General features: G+C 36.6%; 1 protein-coding gene across 6 annotated transcripts in view; it reads left to right on the forward strand.

Annotated features, from left to right (window-relative positions):
* Ankib1 (ankyrin repeat and IBR domain containing 1) overlaps positions 1–15,276 on the forward strand; it is a 119,526-nt gene extending 104,250 nt beyond the window's left edge. For 3 of the 6 annotated variants that reach the window (XM_048436478.3, XM_085683710.2, XM_048436496.3), the window contains 8 exons: positions 1,243–1,329; positions 1,558–1,624; positions 3,730–3,875; positions 4,728–4,906; positions 5,721–5,772; positions 7,776–7,890; positions 11,773–11,906; positions 12,238–15,276. In XM_048436478.3, the coding sequence (XP_048292435.1) occupies positions 1,243–1,329; positions 1,558–1,624; positions 3,730–3,875; positions 4,728–4,906; positions 5,721–5,772; positions 7,776–7,890; positions 11,773–11,906; positions 12,238–12,978 (1,521 nt within the window). In that variant the 3' untranslated portion in view covers positions 12,979–15,276. Of the gene's footprint in view, positions 1–1,242; positions 1,330–1,557; positions 1,625–3,729; positions 3,876–4,727; positions 4,907–5,720; positions 5,773–7,775; positions 7,891–9,339; positions 9,645–11,772; positions 11,907–12,237 lie in introns of those variants that run through there. The other 3 variants (XM_048436487.3, XM_085683711.2, XM_085683713.2) reach the window with 3 other exon arrangements.
* Positions 15,277–15,680: the final 404 nt, after the last annotated feature.

A 15,680-nucleotide genomic window follows, 5' to 3' on the forward strand; every position in this document is an offset into this window, starting at 1 on the left:
ATTTTGATAAATATAAGAAAAATCCAGTTTCAGCCTGTCTTTGTAAAGATTTAAAACCAATTTTAACATAATATCAGCAATATAGTATTGTGTTATAACATACATCTTTTTTTCCAGTCAGGCACAGGAGGGAATGTTTCTTTTTTAATTGATTAATTTATTTTATGTGTGTGACTATTTTGCCTGGATATATGTTTATACAATACTCATACCTGCCTGGTGCTCACAGAGACCAGAAGACAGTGTCAGATCACCTAGTACTGGGATTATAGGCAGTTGTAAACTGCCATTTGCATGCTAGAAACTGAACCTGGATCTCTGGAAAAGCAGGTGGTGCTCTTAATCACTGAATCATCTCTCCAGCCTTAATAGTTGTTTTATTATGTTTGTCTTATAGATTAGATGGGTTTTTTTCATTGTTTATTTTATGAACATGGGTGTTTTGCCTGCATATATATCTATGCACCGTGTACATACCTTGTGTCCACAGTCAGGGTGTTAGATTCCTCTCAAGCTAGAGTTATAGATGTTTGTGAATTGCTATGTGGCTACTAGGAATCGAACCTGGGTCCTTTGGAAGAACAGCCAGTGCTCTTAACCACTGCGTCATTTCTCTAGTTTTCTAGTCTAGAAAGCTTAAACAACAGAAATTTAGCTGGGCGGTGGTGGCGCACATCTTTAATCCCAGCACTGGGGAGGCAGAAGCAGGCGGATCTATGTGAGTTTGAGCTCATTCCAAAACTACAAAGAAACCTTGTCTCAAAAGAAAAGAAGAAAAAAAACTTGCTCCCTTGTAGTGACTACAAAGCCCCACCTAACTCGTTCTTGGTGAGGGTGCTCATCTTCTGATCATGATGACTGAGAAATAGAACAAGAGATCTCTGGTGTCCCTAGGCAGCATTTGCATTAAGATAGAGCTATAATGGTCTCACTTAACCTGTCACCTCCTCATAGATCTTGTCTCCACATATAAGTACATTTTGTATTAGGGCGTCAATGTGAATTTTGAAGGAATACAAATCTTCTGTAGCAGTGAACCATACAATCAAATATTAAAGATATGGAGTTATCACCAAGACTACAAACAAGCGCCTTTAAAAAGTATAGGTTATTATATTCTAGCAGCAAAATAGCTAGCACATTTGCATGAATTACTACCCATTACTAATAAGACATTAATCCCTCTAAAACCAATTTTAATATAGTTTTAGCAAAAGTCATTTATGTACTTTTCTTTCCTAGGCTGAGAAGAAGCATAAACGGTTTCAGGAACTTGACAGATTTATGCACTACTACACGAGATATAAAAACCATGAGCATAGTTATCAGGTATGTCCCAAATCATTACAAATGAACTAAAACACTGTTAAGAGTAAAGAGTCTGGGTGTGGTGGTACATGCTTTTATTCCCAGCGCTCAGGAGGTAGAGTAAGTTCAAGGCCAGCCTGGTCTACAGAGCAGAGCAAGTTTCAGGACAGCAAGTGCTACACAGTGAGACCCTGCCTTTAAAATAAATAAATGAATGAATATTTAAATTATTTATTTCTGTTCCTTTAGTTAGAACAACGCCTTCTTAAAACAGCCAAAGAAAAGATGGAACAATTGAGTAGAGCTCTCAAAGAAAGTAAGTTCTATATTGTGTGTGTGTGTGTGTGTGTGTATTAAGACAATTCATTGGTGATGGTAGATGGGAAGGTCCCTAAAGGGGGACAGTAGATCCCGTGAATTGCTTCTGCCATTGTCCTAAGTTCTCTCAAGCCCTGTGTGCATGTTAGCTTATTCCTGTCTACCAGCGACTCCTAATGCGGCCTCTGCTATTACCAGACAAAACCACACCGTAATCTTGCTTCCCCTGTGCCAGCACTGGTGCTCTAGTGTTGACAAACGTGAACGGATCCTGGAGTCTTCCAGGAGGAGAAAAGCATACATATTGCCCAATCATCACATAGCTGAGTACTCAGAGCTGCTTCAGACATCATATAGATTTTGGGGAGAATTGAACTCAAGAACCAAAGTCTTGAGAGGGCCCAACTTGTGAGTATTCACACCAGCTACACAGAGCGTAAGTTCTAGTATGCTTGTTTTTGAGGGTTTATAGTTTATATATTAAAAGCACATTTCAAACATAAAAGTGTAATTTCTTATATTTATCTCAGTTCATAAAGTAATTTGCACCTATATTCTTTTTTGTGAAAATAGTTTGCTAATAAGACATTAAAAAGTTAAATAAATTAGTGGAGGCAAGTGTCACTCCTGGTCTGGTCTCCTTGTTAATTATTAGTGTGTAAACTTTAGAGGTTATGTACTGTACTAATACAAATTCTAGAATGTTCTTATGAGGCAGGAAGAAAAAAAGTCTCACAAGTGCGTATTTCCTCATGTTCAGAACTGTGTCTGACAAAGCAATAAACAGTAAGTGCAAATTATTGCTTTTCTTCATATTAGAGATTCGAGGCAGCAGAGTAAAGCTGAAAATTAGAAGCTGTAACAATTGGAAAATGAAACAGTCTGCTTCTTAGACATTTCATGTATATTATAATGCAAGGCAAGGGATGTTGAATTCCTTTTGCTTTTTATATTTTATTACACATACCTAGAGACATATTGTACGTATAGCAGGGTTTCTCTTAGGCCACCAACCACCCCCAAATCATGAGACAGAGACTTATTACTAATTGTGAATGCTTGGCCTTATCTTACATTGTCCCACTGACTCTTAAAACTTAAATTAAGTGAAACTTAACCTGTTTCACTTTATCTACATTTTGCCTTGGGGCTTTTCTCCTCCCTTCCTCCTTCCCTCCCACCCTCCCTTCCTCTTTTCCTTCCTTTCTTTCTTCCTGGCCTACTCCACGTCTGGCTGGCTATCAGCTACCTGGCCCTGGGCGTCTCCCTCTCTTTCTCCCTTGTTCTCATCTCTCCTATTTTTCTTTCGAGCTTATATTCCTCCTACTACTTATTTCTCTCTGTTCACCAGTCCTGCCCATCCCTCTACTGCTATTGTCCATTCAGCTTTTTATTAGATCAATCAGGTGCCTTAGGCAGGCAAAGAAACACATCTTTCCATCATTAAACAAATGCAGCATAAACAAATGTAACACACCTTTGCCTAGTTAAACAAATCACAACATGTCTGTAGATATATTTGGATGTTCCATGTCAGTTTGTACGTGCATGTGTAGTATTTTCCTAATGGTATGCTGAATTTGATATTCACTAATACTTCGATTTAGATTTTACAGCTTAATTTTGTCTTATTTATAGTTTAAAAATAGAATGTTATGATGATATCTTGGTGTTATTCTATCAAGACAATTTCTTCTCTATCCTCCTTACTCTTCCTCCCTTCTTTTTTACTCCTTGATGGCTTTTAGTTTTAGTTAGCCAGTTCCTCAGCATTATTTTTTTTCTTTGTAGTATTGCTTTTACAGAGGAATAATTATGATTTTTTTTTAAGCAAGCAACTTAACAAAAACATTTGTACAAATTCTTCAGCAGCTAAATTCCTGTCAGGATAATCTGACTATTTTTATGAATTAAACACCTTTGGGTGGACCCAGAGCTATACTGTTTCCTGATAATATTAGAAGACCCTCCAGAAAAATATGTGTGTTCATGGCTTCTGGGCTTGTAGGGATCTGTACCTTTCTCAAAAGTGTTTACCTAGGATTTTAGTTTAGTCAAACTATATATTTGCAGAAACATTCACTGTATTCAATTCCTTTGCAGCTGAAGGAGGCTGTCCAGATACCACTTTCATAGAAGATGCGGTACATGTTCTCCTAAAAACTCGACGCATCCTCAAGTGTTCTTATCCATATGGATTTTTCTTAGAACCTAAAAGCACAAAGAAAGAAATTTTTGAACTAATGCAAGTAAGATGCCATTTTAAATTGTTTTGACTTTAAGTGTGAGTAGTAAAACAGTTTTGTTTATATTTTTAAGTAACTTTACATAAAAGGAAAAGTACCTTAATGAACTAAATTTTCTTTCTGTTTAAATTTATCAGTGTGAATTTGAATGAGTTCTGAACCGTGTAACATTTCTATAAGCATGAGTTTATTACAGACTAGTCAAGGTAGAATGTGGCCTATTTTTTATATAAAAATGGAGGGTTTATATTTAGAGATGAAACAAACTACATTGCATACTTGAATAGAAAGTTAATCTTTGCCATTTTATTTCAGAAGTAGAACTCAGAAAGTTACATATTTAAAACAAAAACTCCTAAGCCAGTCCCAGAACTCACCAAACTCATTACATCATCCTCCTAATTGAAGGCCACCACAATTTTCTGGTTATTTTTATTCTGAACTTTTAAGCTGCCCTCTACTGATTTATATTCTATATTTCTTTTAAGGCCACAGCAGTCTTGCCTTGTCTTAGATTCCTTCAGCATTTATACATCATTTCCATGCGGCAGCTGTGTAGTAGAGTATGCAATGCCCTGAATGTACTGCATTTCTCTACTACGTGGAGATTTACACCCACTACCTTAGTATAAGTGTCTGTCAAATGGATGCTATCTTCTTGCATTCATGATGACTTAAAAATATCCTTTCAAAACCTGAAAAATATACAAAATAGAAAGAATGTTAAATGAGAAAATATTTCAAAATGTAATTTCGACTTCAAAAGAATTTGACTTGACTAAGAAACCAGATATGCTTTGTATCTGCTTACCGGCCCACTCAGCTTCATCTTCCTCTTGTTTCTTTTTTCTGTAGACAGACCTAGAAATGGTCACTGAAGATCTTGCCCAAAAAGTCAATAGGCCTTATCTTCGTACCCCCCGCCACAAAATCATCAAAGCAGCTTGCCTTGTGCAGCAGAAAAGGCAAGAATTCCTGGCCTCTGTAGCTCGTGGAGTTGCTCCTGCAGACTCACCAGATGCTCCCAGGCGCAGGTAAAAATTTGTGCAATATAGAAACCTCGCTGGTTTGAGCCCCCAGTGCCAGGACTTTTTTTAAATCATGCTGTCATTCATATTTTTGGGTAGCTGATAAAAATATGTTGTTTTGGTGGTATTTTCTTCTTAGTACAATTTTTTTTTAATGATTTTCCTTGTCTATCATTGTGCAGCCCTCCAGACTAAATTAGGCTAGCTTAATTTCACATACTAGAATTCATAATCCAGAGTATTCTGACATATGATTTCAAATTTAATATATGTAGTGACCTGGGAATGATAGTCGTAAACATCTTAAGGTGTAGAATTTGGAATCTTTGCCAGCTTGCTGTGTTCATATTTGTATTTTGGTGTTAGGAAATTAAAAGTCTGGTATTGTAAAACTACTTAAGTAGTCTGAATTAATCCCGTAAAGAGAAGTTGGTTTGTTTATTTTATTTCACATCATCCTCCATTGCTTCTGCCACAATAAATTAAAGCATTTTTTTCTTATAATTATAGCACTAGAAAGTCATTTGTCCTTATTTTTACATAAATATTTATGGTTAAATATCTTTTCTACTTATGAAATGAAAAGGCGGTTAATCAGAATATTTTTATGTTACATGGTTATTTTTATTTTCTCTGTCATTTTGCACAAGTCTAAAGCAACTTAGTATTTGAGAAAATAATGGAAGTAATTATATTTTAATAGTTGGATCTGCCTGACTTTGGCAAGTTATAAGCAGATAAGCATTTTAAAGGGTAATGGTCTGGTTATATACTTGCAGTACTGATAATGAATCAAACAGTATGTCTAATTTCTTTGTAGCTTTGCCGGTGGAACATGGGATTGGGAATATTTAGGATTTGCATCACCTGAGGTAATTGTTTTTCTGGGGTTTGGAGTTATCTCCATGGTTTTTCTTCATGCAACCCCACTTGCATTTGCATCCTCACCTGTTTAAATCCTCTGAGATCAGAAATACTTTTTCTTTCTTCTATAACAGGAATGCCTTGGCAGAGTCTGCATTCAGCTCTTCCTTATATTGGAGTCTAACAGTACATTCCCCTTTCACTGCTATTAATTACTAAATAGAATTTAGTCAAATTTATAGCATAAACATTTGGAACATCATCTAGTTTGTTAGTAGAGATGTAAATTTGATGTATAGAAATGTATACTTGTGAGTTGTGGCCTGGTAATGATACCACCAGGCTGTCCTGGAACTTGTTCTGTAGTCCTGGCTGGCCTATGAACTCAAGAGATCCACCTGCTTCTGCCTCCTGACTGCTGGTATTAAAGGCATGCACCACCATGCCTGACCTAATAAACCATTTTTTAAAACATGGAAATTGTAGAACAATTAATACTCTAAATAAAAATATGACCTAGTAAAAATCTTGGTCATGTAGCTGTTTCCCCATATTTAAATTGGCACTGCCACTGTTGTATCTGAACTTAAAATAATTTTAACATTTCTTTCCATTTCTGTTTCCTTTGTGCTTTATAAAATAGTACATCATTTGATAATCCTTGAGTTTAATTCTTGTAAAGAGGAGGATAAATGGTGAAAAGGCCTGTGCCTTGTTTAAACCAAATGCAAATCTCAGCTGCTGAGGACATTTGTAATCACCTGGAAGCTTTTTTATTTAGGTATATGCAAGAAAATAGTGACATGAGTTTGTGCTTTGAGCACATAACACAATTTTAAATGCACTTAAAAATAATTGTATTAGATAATAAATTGTAAAAATAATATTAATAAATAACTTTAGGAATGTGCTAAACTGTAGCTCAGTGATAGAGTGTTTGCTTAGCATATCTGAGATTCAGTTTACAGCCACACCGATAAGTAGATGATAGATAGATGATAGGTAGGTAGGTAGAGAGAGAGAGACAGACAAACAGACAGATAGAATTAGATAAATAAAGATAGATCCGATAGATTGGTTGTATTGGCCAGATGGATAAAGTATGAAAGTTTTATAATATCTAACTTGGTTTCTCTTACTCCTAGTACTTTCACTATAAGCACTTCGAGTAACTCTAAAGTAACTGGGATATTCACAAGCCTGAGGATCTTCATGTTAACCCTTGGGAGATCAACAATGATTCTCAAAAGTCTGTTGCCATACACTGTGGCCTCTCTTTGACTCTCATTTCCCCTATTTCTGAACTCTGTAGCAGATATTCTTAGGTCATAGCCTTTGGTAGTAACAAACTTAGCATAAACTATTACCATAAATGTAAAACAAATGTATGGACATCTGTTTTAGTCTGTCTTCTTCTAAAATACTATGTAGTGAATACTCCTATGTTGTAATAAAACTGGGCATTGGATAATGAGAAAAGAGAACTCAGTGATGTATTTGAAAGCCAGTGTGTAACATACTTCTTTTCAGCTATACTTTTGACTTGTGAGTTGATAAGTAGTAGTCACAAAGACTCTCTGGCTTAACATTATTTCTATCATCTGGTTTTTTCTGCTGCTGTCCCCCTCCTCTTCTTCCTCACCTATACTTCTTGCATATATCACAAGCACTTAAAAACTAGACCTCCAGAGAACCTATACTGTTACTAACATTATTGTGATACCAGTGGTAATTTTAGATAACAAGACCCTTGAAGTGACAGTTACAGCTAGCTCTGGAGTTTGCAAGTATCCCAGTAGACGCATCTGTGACTGTTAGAAATTTTGCATTTTGCTTTCTGCCTTTTTTATTTCCTTGGCTTGGCTAAACTTGAAGTTTCCTTTTCTAAAGCAAGTGATTTTATAGTATGTGTAAAATCATACATTTTTTTCCTCCTGGAGGAATTTTTGTTTTGTTTACATTTTTACAATTTGCATGCTCTCCTGTATTTTATAACCTTTGGTTTATGCAGGAATATGCTGAATTTCAGTATCGGAGGAGGCACAGACAGCAGCGCCGTCGAGGAGACATGCACAGTCTGCTCAGTAACCCTACAGATCCCGATGAACCAAGCGAAAGCACTTTCGGTGAGCTCTTGGCGTGGCAGGTATCATAGTCTCTTAGGAAACCATGGCATTGAGGAATCAAGTAGGAACATCCTAGGTTTATTGCACCTATCTCTGCTGTGTAACTTTAATCAAGGCACTGACGGTCTTTGTCTTCCTTATTCTTAAATGAGCATCCAGTTAGGCCATGCAGGTAAAGCACTGAGCCTGCTCAGAAAGGGAAGTTCTTGATACCAAATACTTCAATTTTTTTTTTCTGCATTTAATTGGACTCTTAAGGTGAGAGGCATCCTACCAGATTAGGAAACAATGAATAAAAGATTCAAATTTCTCAAGGGATCGGGTTCCTAGAAGCATTCTTAAACAGGACTATTTTAATTATTTTACTTTAAAAATGTTATTTTAATAACATTTTAATTATTTGATAACTATTTTAATTTATTTAATATTTAATAATTTAATAATTTAATATTTCAATAAATAATAATTAAATAATTGTTATTTATATTTTATAATAATAAATAAATATTTAGATAAGTAGTTTAAATATTTAATTATTCAATAACTATTTTAATTATTTGACTTTAAAAATTCATCAAACATACCTAGACTTGTAAGCGGGGGGCTGCTCGTTTGTTTCCCAGCCACCCAGACCTGAAATAACCACACAGAAACTGGATTATTACAACACTGCTTGGCCTATTAGCTTATGCATATTTCTAGCTAGCTCTTACATCTTAAAGTAACCCATCTCTATTAATCTATGCATCGCCACATGATTGTGGCCTACAGGTAAGTTCCATTTGGCATTCACTATCTGTCTCCTGCAGCATTTTTAAATGGCTTCTCCCTGACTCTGCCTGCTCTCTCTATGTATTTCTCTTCCAGTCTGGCTTTACTCTGTTAAGCTATTGGCCGAAAGCAGCTTCTTTATTAACCAATGACAATAAAACATTCACAGCATACATCACCTCACCTTTTCTGTCTAAATTAAAAGGAAGGTTTTAACTTTAATATAATATAATTATAATATAATAACTTAGATACAACAAAACTGTTATCAACCAAGAATAACAGTTACAATATTTAGTCCATTTGCATTTGTCAAATTAAGGAAAATAGTCTATCATCTATCTTATCTTTGTGAGTCTAAAGTTTTATATCTAATCTATCTTTTATTATAACTAAGGAAAACTAACTAGAACTATTTATTCTTCAACTCCATCAAAGACCCCAGATGGATATATTACCTAAGTTAACAGGAAGTGTATTGTAAGCAACTTCCAGAACTCTAGAAATGACAGACACATCTCACTGCCTGGACAGTCACCCAAAGTTCTTTTGTAACATTGGGGCACCCATCTTCAGCCCATAGTATCCAGCAGACTTTTCCATGAAGCAGGAAATTTGAAGATCTTTTATGCCTTCTATTGGCAAAGTTCATCAGTTGCTTTCTTCTGTGTCCTGCAGAATGTCTGGCAGACTCTTTCATGAAGCAGGAACTCCAAAGGATGGTCTCACCTTTAGGCAAGTTCAGCAGTCATTTTTTCTGTGGGTCCTGCATGTCCAGTTTACACAGCATAACATCAAACAGTCCAGGCAAGAGCAGTTTCTTGCCCAAATGGCTAACAAACTCTATAAGGAGCCTCTTCAGTGACCATCATCCTCTTGAAGTAGATTGGTGCTGCCAGAAGCAGATGTGTCTCATTATCATGAAATGTCTTAAGTTCATAAAACATTTTAAATGTCATACTCCTTAGGTCTTTGAAAAGTTTGAAGATTATCTAACTGAAATATATCTCTAAATATCTAGAAAACCTAAATAACATGACTACAAGCTTGACTATTATAGATGATTATTTATAAACCTGTATTTCTTAATTATACATTATATTTTTAAATGAGCTGTACAAACACAATACCTTAATCAAGAGCATAAATATACATATAACAAAATTGACCTAAAATTTGTATCAGCAAACTATGATCCATACCAATGCAAATTATTCATATCTATAGCATATCCCCCTTTAAATGTAAATAAACATAAACAATCATTTAGGGAATTTAGGCATTGTTGTCTACTTCCTGCTGATTGGGGGTGGCGCTATTAATTAGATCTGTCATGGGATATCCTGTGTGGTAGGTTCATCTTAGCCAGCAGTCCTGAAGCTGACATGGATGTTGGATCATCTAGACCATTGTTTCAGGGGATCTTGTTTGATCAAATCACATTAGTCTAGAAGGAACCCACAGGTTTTCATCCTCTGTGGAAACAAAAGTAGAACCTCTTTTCCAAAGCAACATATCCTTAGCCCTAAATTTTGAAGTCAAGGTACCTTTAAAATATATATGTTGGTTTAGCTTAGCACATATAATGAATGTCTCTCTGTACTTTACTCATTCACAGTCTTAAAATTCAAAGAAAACACAATAATATACATAATCCAGATTCTCTGTGTATATTCCATTTTTATATGGCCTTTTTTTACTATATTACTTTTTCTACAAGCTTAATATTATCTTTATGCCTTTAATCCAAGACCGTTTGTACTCTATCTACACTCTCTTTCCTCTCTCTCTTAAGCCTACATATATTTATCCAACACTGTGACCCATTTAGAGGTCTTTTCTATCTGAGTTTGTCTTTATTGCATGTGTATCTGTAATTAGTTTTTAAATGGCAGGTGTGGCCAGGACCCACTCCACGGCACTGCCTGTTGGCTCCACCTATAGGCTCTCACTGCCTCTGAGAGTCATGCACATTGCCCCAGCTCCAGGGTTGTATGTATCACATCTGTGTCAACATTAAGCAATTTGTAACGTGCTGGTCACAGACCCAGTTTAAGTGCTTAGCCTCCTGAAAGGGCCAGAGCTGGTCATTCAACTCGCACAAACCAGAAAGCCTTTTTAAAGGAGCTGTGTGTTGTGTTTTTGTTTTTTTTTATTAGCTGCTAATGATAAATCAGGAAGACCTCTCTTAAATGAGCCACTGTGTCCCTGCTTGCCACCAACTAACAGAGCCCATCCGAAAAAAACATGCAACTAAACTTTGTTTTTTTGTATGTCTAGAATTCTTTATAAACTCTCTCAGGTTTTATGTGAAATTAGCTGGCACATGATTGGCATGCCAATCTGTTTGCAGAGACTGCTCATTCATTTCCTCGCTGCCCAGACATGAAATAAACACACAGAAACTGTATTAATTGCAATACTGTTTGGCCAATAGCTTAAGCCTAATTCTAGCTAACTCTTATATCCTAAACTAACCCATTTCTATTAATCTGTGTATTGACATGTGCTTGTGGCCTACCTACAGTAAGGTTCCATCTGGCATTTGGCATCTGTCTCCTGCATATATATATATATAATATATAGAATATATATAATATAGAATATATATAATATATATATTCTAGCCTGGCTTTACGCTGTTAAGCATTGGCCGAAAGCAGCTAAGCAGCTTCTTTATTAACTAATGACAATAAACATATTCACAGCATACATCACCTCCCATATCATAGACTGTAATATCAGAATCAGTTGAACTACCGATTGGTTTTTGAGGCTATTGTGATTCCAGAACTTTTTAATTTTATGAAATCTGAAGATAAAAATACTGAAATTCATTGTAACTCGGGAAAAAGGAGTAGACAGTAGAACCTGCATTAGTAAAAGTCACAGACTGCAAGCCAGAGTCTAACAATCACAGATGTGCAATGATCACAGTAGATGCCTGTTATTGTTTACAATCAAACCAACTGAAAAGTGAAGGAAATGAAGTGGATATGAATGTGAGTCTGGGTTTTCACTAGCACTGAAGGAGACCTACCATTTTAGAGGTGTATGGAGACAGCAGTGTCTCCTTGTTGCTAAACTGTTGTGCCAATTACTTTCAAGCAGATATGCCAGAAGGTGGCAGCAGCCTCAGGCCTGGTGCATCTGTGGTAAGCTCTGCATCTATGAGTGTGCTGCATAGCTCTTCCCTTCGAGACTACAGCCCTGCCAGCCACTCTGGAAACCAGGACTCTCTGCAGGTAACCTTGCTGGTGGCATGGCGCCATGCTTTTGTTCCTTCTCTGCTCAGTGATTTTTGGGGTTTACTTTTACTGGTTTCCTCTTTCTTCCTTCTGTGGTAGTTTTGTTTTAATGATAAAGCATAAAAAGTCTTCTTGTATTTCAGGTTTATGTTAGGTATATTTTCCCCTTTATCAAAGGCAAGGAGAAAATGGTAAGATGTAAATATGTAAAGTAACTTGTAGAATTAGAAGTAGTATTATCTGAAAAAGGAAACTGGTAAGTGTGATTAGGTTAAGTAATGTTTCCTTTAATCACATTTTGATGTGACTTTATTTTTCATTGCTTCAGGCTCTGAGTTCCTTAGATGAAGATGACCCCAATATACTTCTTGCTATACAGTTGTCACTGCAAGAGTCTGGACTGGCCATCGATGATGAAACCAGAGAATTCCGTAATAACGAAGCCTCCCTGGGAGCCATAGGCACTTCTTTACCTTCACGACTAGACTCTGTACCCAGGAGCACAGATCGTCCTCGGGCTGCATTAAGTAGCTCTGAGCTACTGGAACTTGGTGACAGCCTCATGAGACTAGGAGCAGACGGTGATCCATTTTCAACTGACAGTTTGAGTTCACGACCTCTCAGTGAACCGAGAAGTGACTTTTGTCCTTCTTCCAGTGATCTTGACTCTGCTGGCCAGGACCCCAGTGCCAATGACAATCTTCTTGGCAATATTATGGCTTGGTTTCATGATATGAACCCTCAGAGTATCGCCCTGATTCCTCCAGCAGCAGCCATGGAAATGAGTGCAGAGCCTCAGCTTCCCTGTGTCGGAGCTGGGTCAGAAGGTATGAGAGATGTGAGACTGGTGCCTCCAGAAGACTCAGTGTCCAAAATTACTGGTGTCCGTGAAGGCGAAAGAACCCAGAGGGAAGAAAAACCTCGGGAAGAGAATATTCTGGCCAGGGAAGAGTTGTCTCAAGTTGGTGACAGTAGCAATGAGGCAGTCAGCAGAGGGGATCTGTCAGATGCTGCCAGTCAAACCCCTCAAACCTCAAGTGACTGGCTCGAGCAAGCACATTTAGTATGAATGGCACATGTTCATTCTCCAGGGTGAATCGCAGTACAGGGGTATGTTAGTTGGAGTTTGCTTTATTGAGACTTTGATCCACTCAGTTTGAACTCAGTTATAAACCACTGATGTTAGGATTGAATGCAAAGGTGTTCCCTCGGATGATAGCTTCAGTGTCGATTTTAACCTTACAGGGAATTTTCTTTTGTGTTTGTCCCTTTTTCCGTGACAAAAGAAGAGCAGGAGAGAACACAATGGGATAATGTGTTGACATTCACATTCTCAGAGAACGCAGTGCTCTGTCTAGCCTGGGGTTGACAGTATTAAGTTGACCACTTATATCAAAAGCTTACTCCTTAATCCTCTGATGGCTTTCCTCTTTTTTAAAACAGTGAGACGTTTTCTTCTTTTTAGAAGCTGGACTGATAGCGTGTGTTCTCAGTGTCTATGTCTATGTCCCTTGTCCATCAGTGTGAGCTGTGGTGTCCGTGCTGCTTCTAGTACCTGTCTACCACAGTGTGACTGATTTGTTTTTTCCCCACATGGATCAAAGATTCCTTCTCATGTCTATTCACTGTCCAATTGTGCCAAACTCTGACTCAGGCGCTGACTAACGAGATGTTCAGTTGTGCAGCATCCTAGTGTGCTCCAGGGCAGTGTCAGCGTTGTCGGGAGTAAAAGGTGCCACTCGGTAGCAATGATGTTCCAGAATTTAATGGGCTTTTGTTGCCATGGAGACTGCATTTAAATAAATGTAGCCTGTAGCTTAAGTAAACTAAAGCTAATGCTGCTGTTAAAACAGTTTATTTTAATATTAAAAAACAGTTGATTAGCAACAGCGGTGCTGTATTTAAGAGACACTTTATTGGAAGTGCAATCATAGTTCTTTCTTTTCACAATTTCACAGTGCATTCTAATTACTAATGGGTGCAATTACTTTTAATGGTGTTTTATAACATAGAAAAACTGGAGTTTTCATGAGTTACAGTAAATCCCGTAGTTATTAAAAAATTCAATACAACATCCTACACAACATGTTACCGTGCCTTTGCCTAACCTAAATGGGTAGTTGCCAGTTAAGTAAGTCAGTAATTCAAATTTCAGTGTCTCTTCTGAAGTAACTATGCTATGAATTGCAAAGACCTCCATGAAACCACCCATGGCCTTGCCTTTACAGTAACTATGACAACTAAGTGTTCAATTTGTTTGCCTAGATAGCAGATGCTGCTGTGTTTGTTCTCTTGTGCAGAACTCATCTGCTGTGTGATCACTGTTTAGTATTGACAACCCAACCTCCTAGTTACCAGTGTCCTACTGTGGAGAAATACTGGTCTTAGTTCTAGTTAAGATATAATGGTACAGTGTGTCATTAATACTACAGTAAACTGTTGGAATGGCTCTTTTACTTATTATTAAAGCTAGGATAACATAAGCAAAATAGATACAAGGAGCACTCCATGTAGTGCTTTGCCATTGTTACCAGAAACCAAAATTTCCATACTGAGTTTGTACAGGTAAGTCTTAGGCCAGGTATAAGATTGACTTTCATATTGATGAAAGTCATAATTATTGTTTTTATTACCTCTCTTTTTCAAACCTTGCTTTTGAAATGTTCATGTACTTTGATTACAGATGGCCAAAACATTGTACCTGTGTTTACTGGTAATTGTTCATGGATATCAAGAGTTCCTAATAGTTTTTATTTCTCCAGTTATCACAGCATTGATATGAGTCCCTTTAAAGTAAGTGGGGCAAATGCTAACTTTGTCTACAGTGTATTACTGTATGTTAAACTGAAATAGTCTATTAAAGAATTTTTAATTTGGATTAAAAATATGAACACCATAAAGTTTCTAGAACAGGGTGTAACTTTTCCAGTAGAAAGCACTTGGATCCCTAGAGGCGTCTTGCACGGCCACAGTGAGGAGAGGAGGGGCCTGTGGAGACCCATGTGAGCTGGGCTTCTGTCCCCTTGCCTTGTGCAGTGCCTGTCATGATGTATCGGTTTCCTGGGTGTAAAAACTATCATTTTCCAGTTTGTACTTCCTTGGTACATATTTTAAAAACAACACAGTCATTGACTTTCCAATTCAGTAATAAAGTTTGGCAAAGCCTATTTTGTAAACAACTTTAATTTTATAATGTAAAAAAAAAAGTTAATCTAACCTTGACTTGTTATTTGCACTTTCATAATCTATACTTGATACATTCCCACTTTATATACAGTAGGATTCTACAGACCTGTAGATGTTTGGCCAAATGAATGCTGTTAATAATATGTAAAATTCTTTGATTAAACATTTATTACTTAAACTATTTTCATTTTGTCTCACTAAATCATAAACTTCATTTTAAACTAATTAGGAAGTAAATTTTGCTTTATGTTAAATATCCTCCAAAATGATGATATTAATTTGGTTATGCCAATTAATTGATTAGTGCCTAATATTTTTTACAGTAGCCCACTTGCTGAACATTGTACACCCCAAAGATAAATTTGAATTCACTATATGATACTATATTAAAATTATGAAATTAGATAAACCCGATTTCATTATATGGCAAGTATTAAAATTATGATTTTAGTGCTCATTTTCATTTCTCTTGCTTTATGAGGAAAATATTATTTCCTTGAAATCTAGTAGAAGAAGAGGAAAGGTAATATAGAACTTCAATTTCTGTTTTGTGAAATTGGGAGGAAAAAATGTATGCCATGTGAA

The sequence above is a fragment of the Myodes glareolus genome, chromosome 25 (genome assembly GCF_982192425.1).
Source record: "Myodes glareolus chromosome 25, mMyoGla1.1, whole genome shotgun sequence".
Taxonomy (NCBI): Eukaryota; Metazoa; Chordata; class Mammalia; order Rodentia; family Cricetidae; genus Myodes; species Myodes glareolus.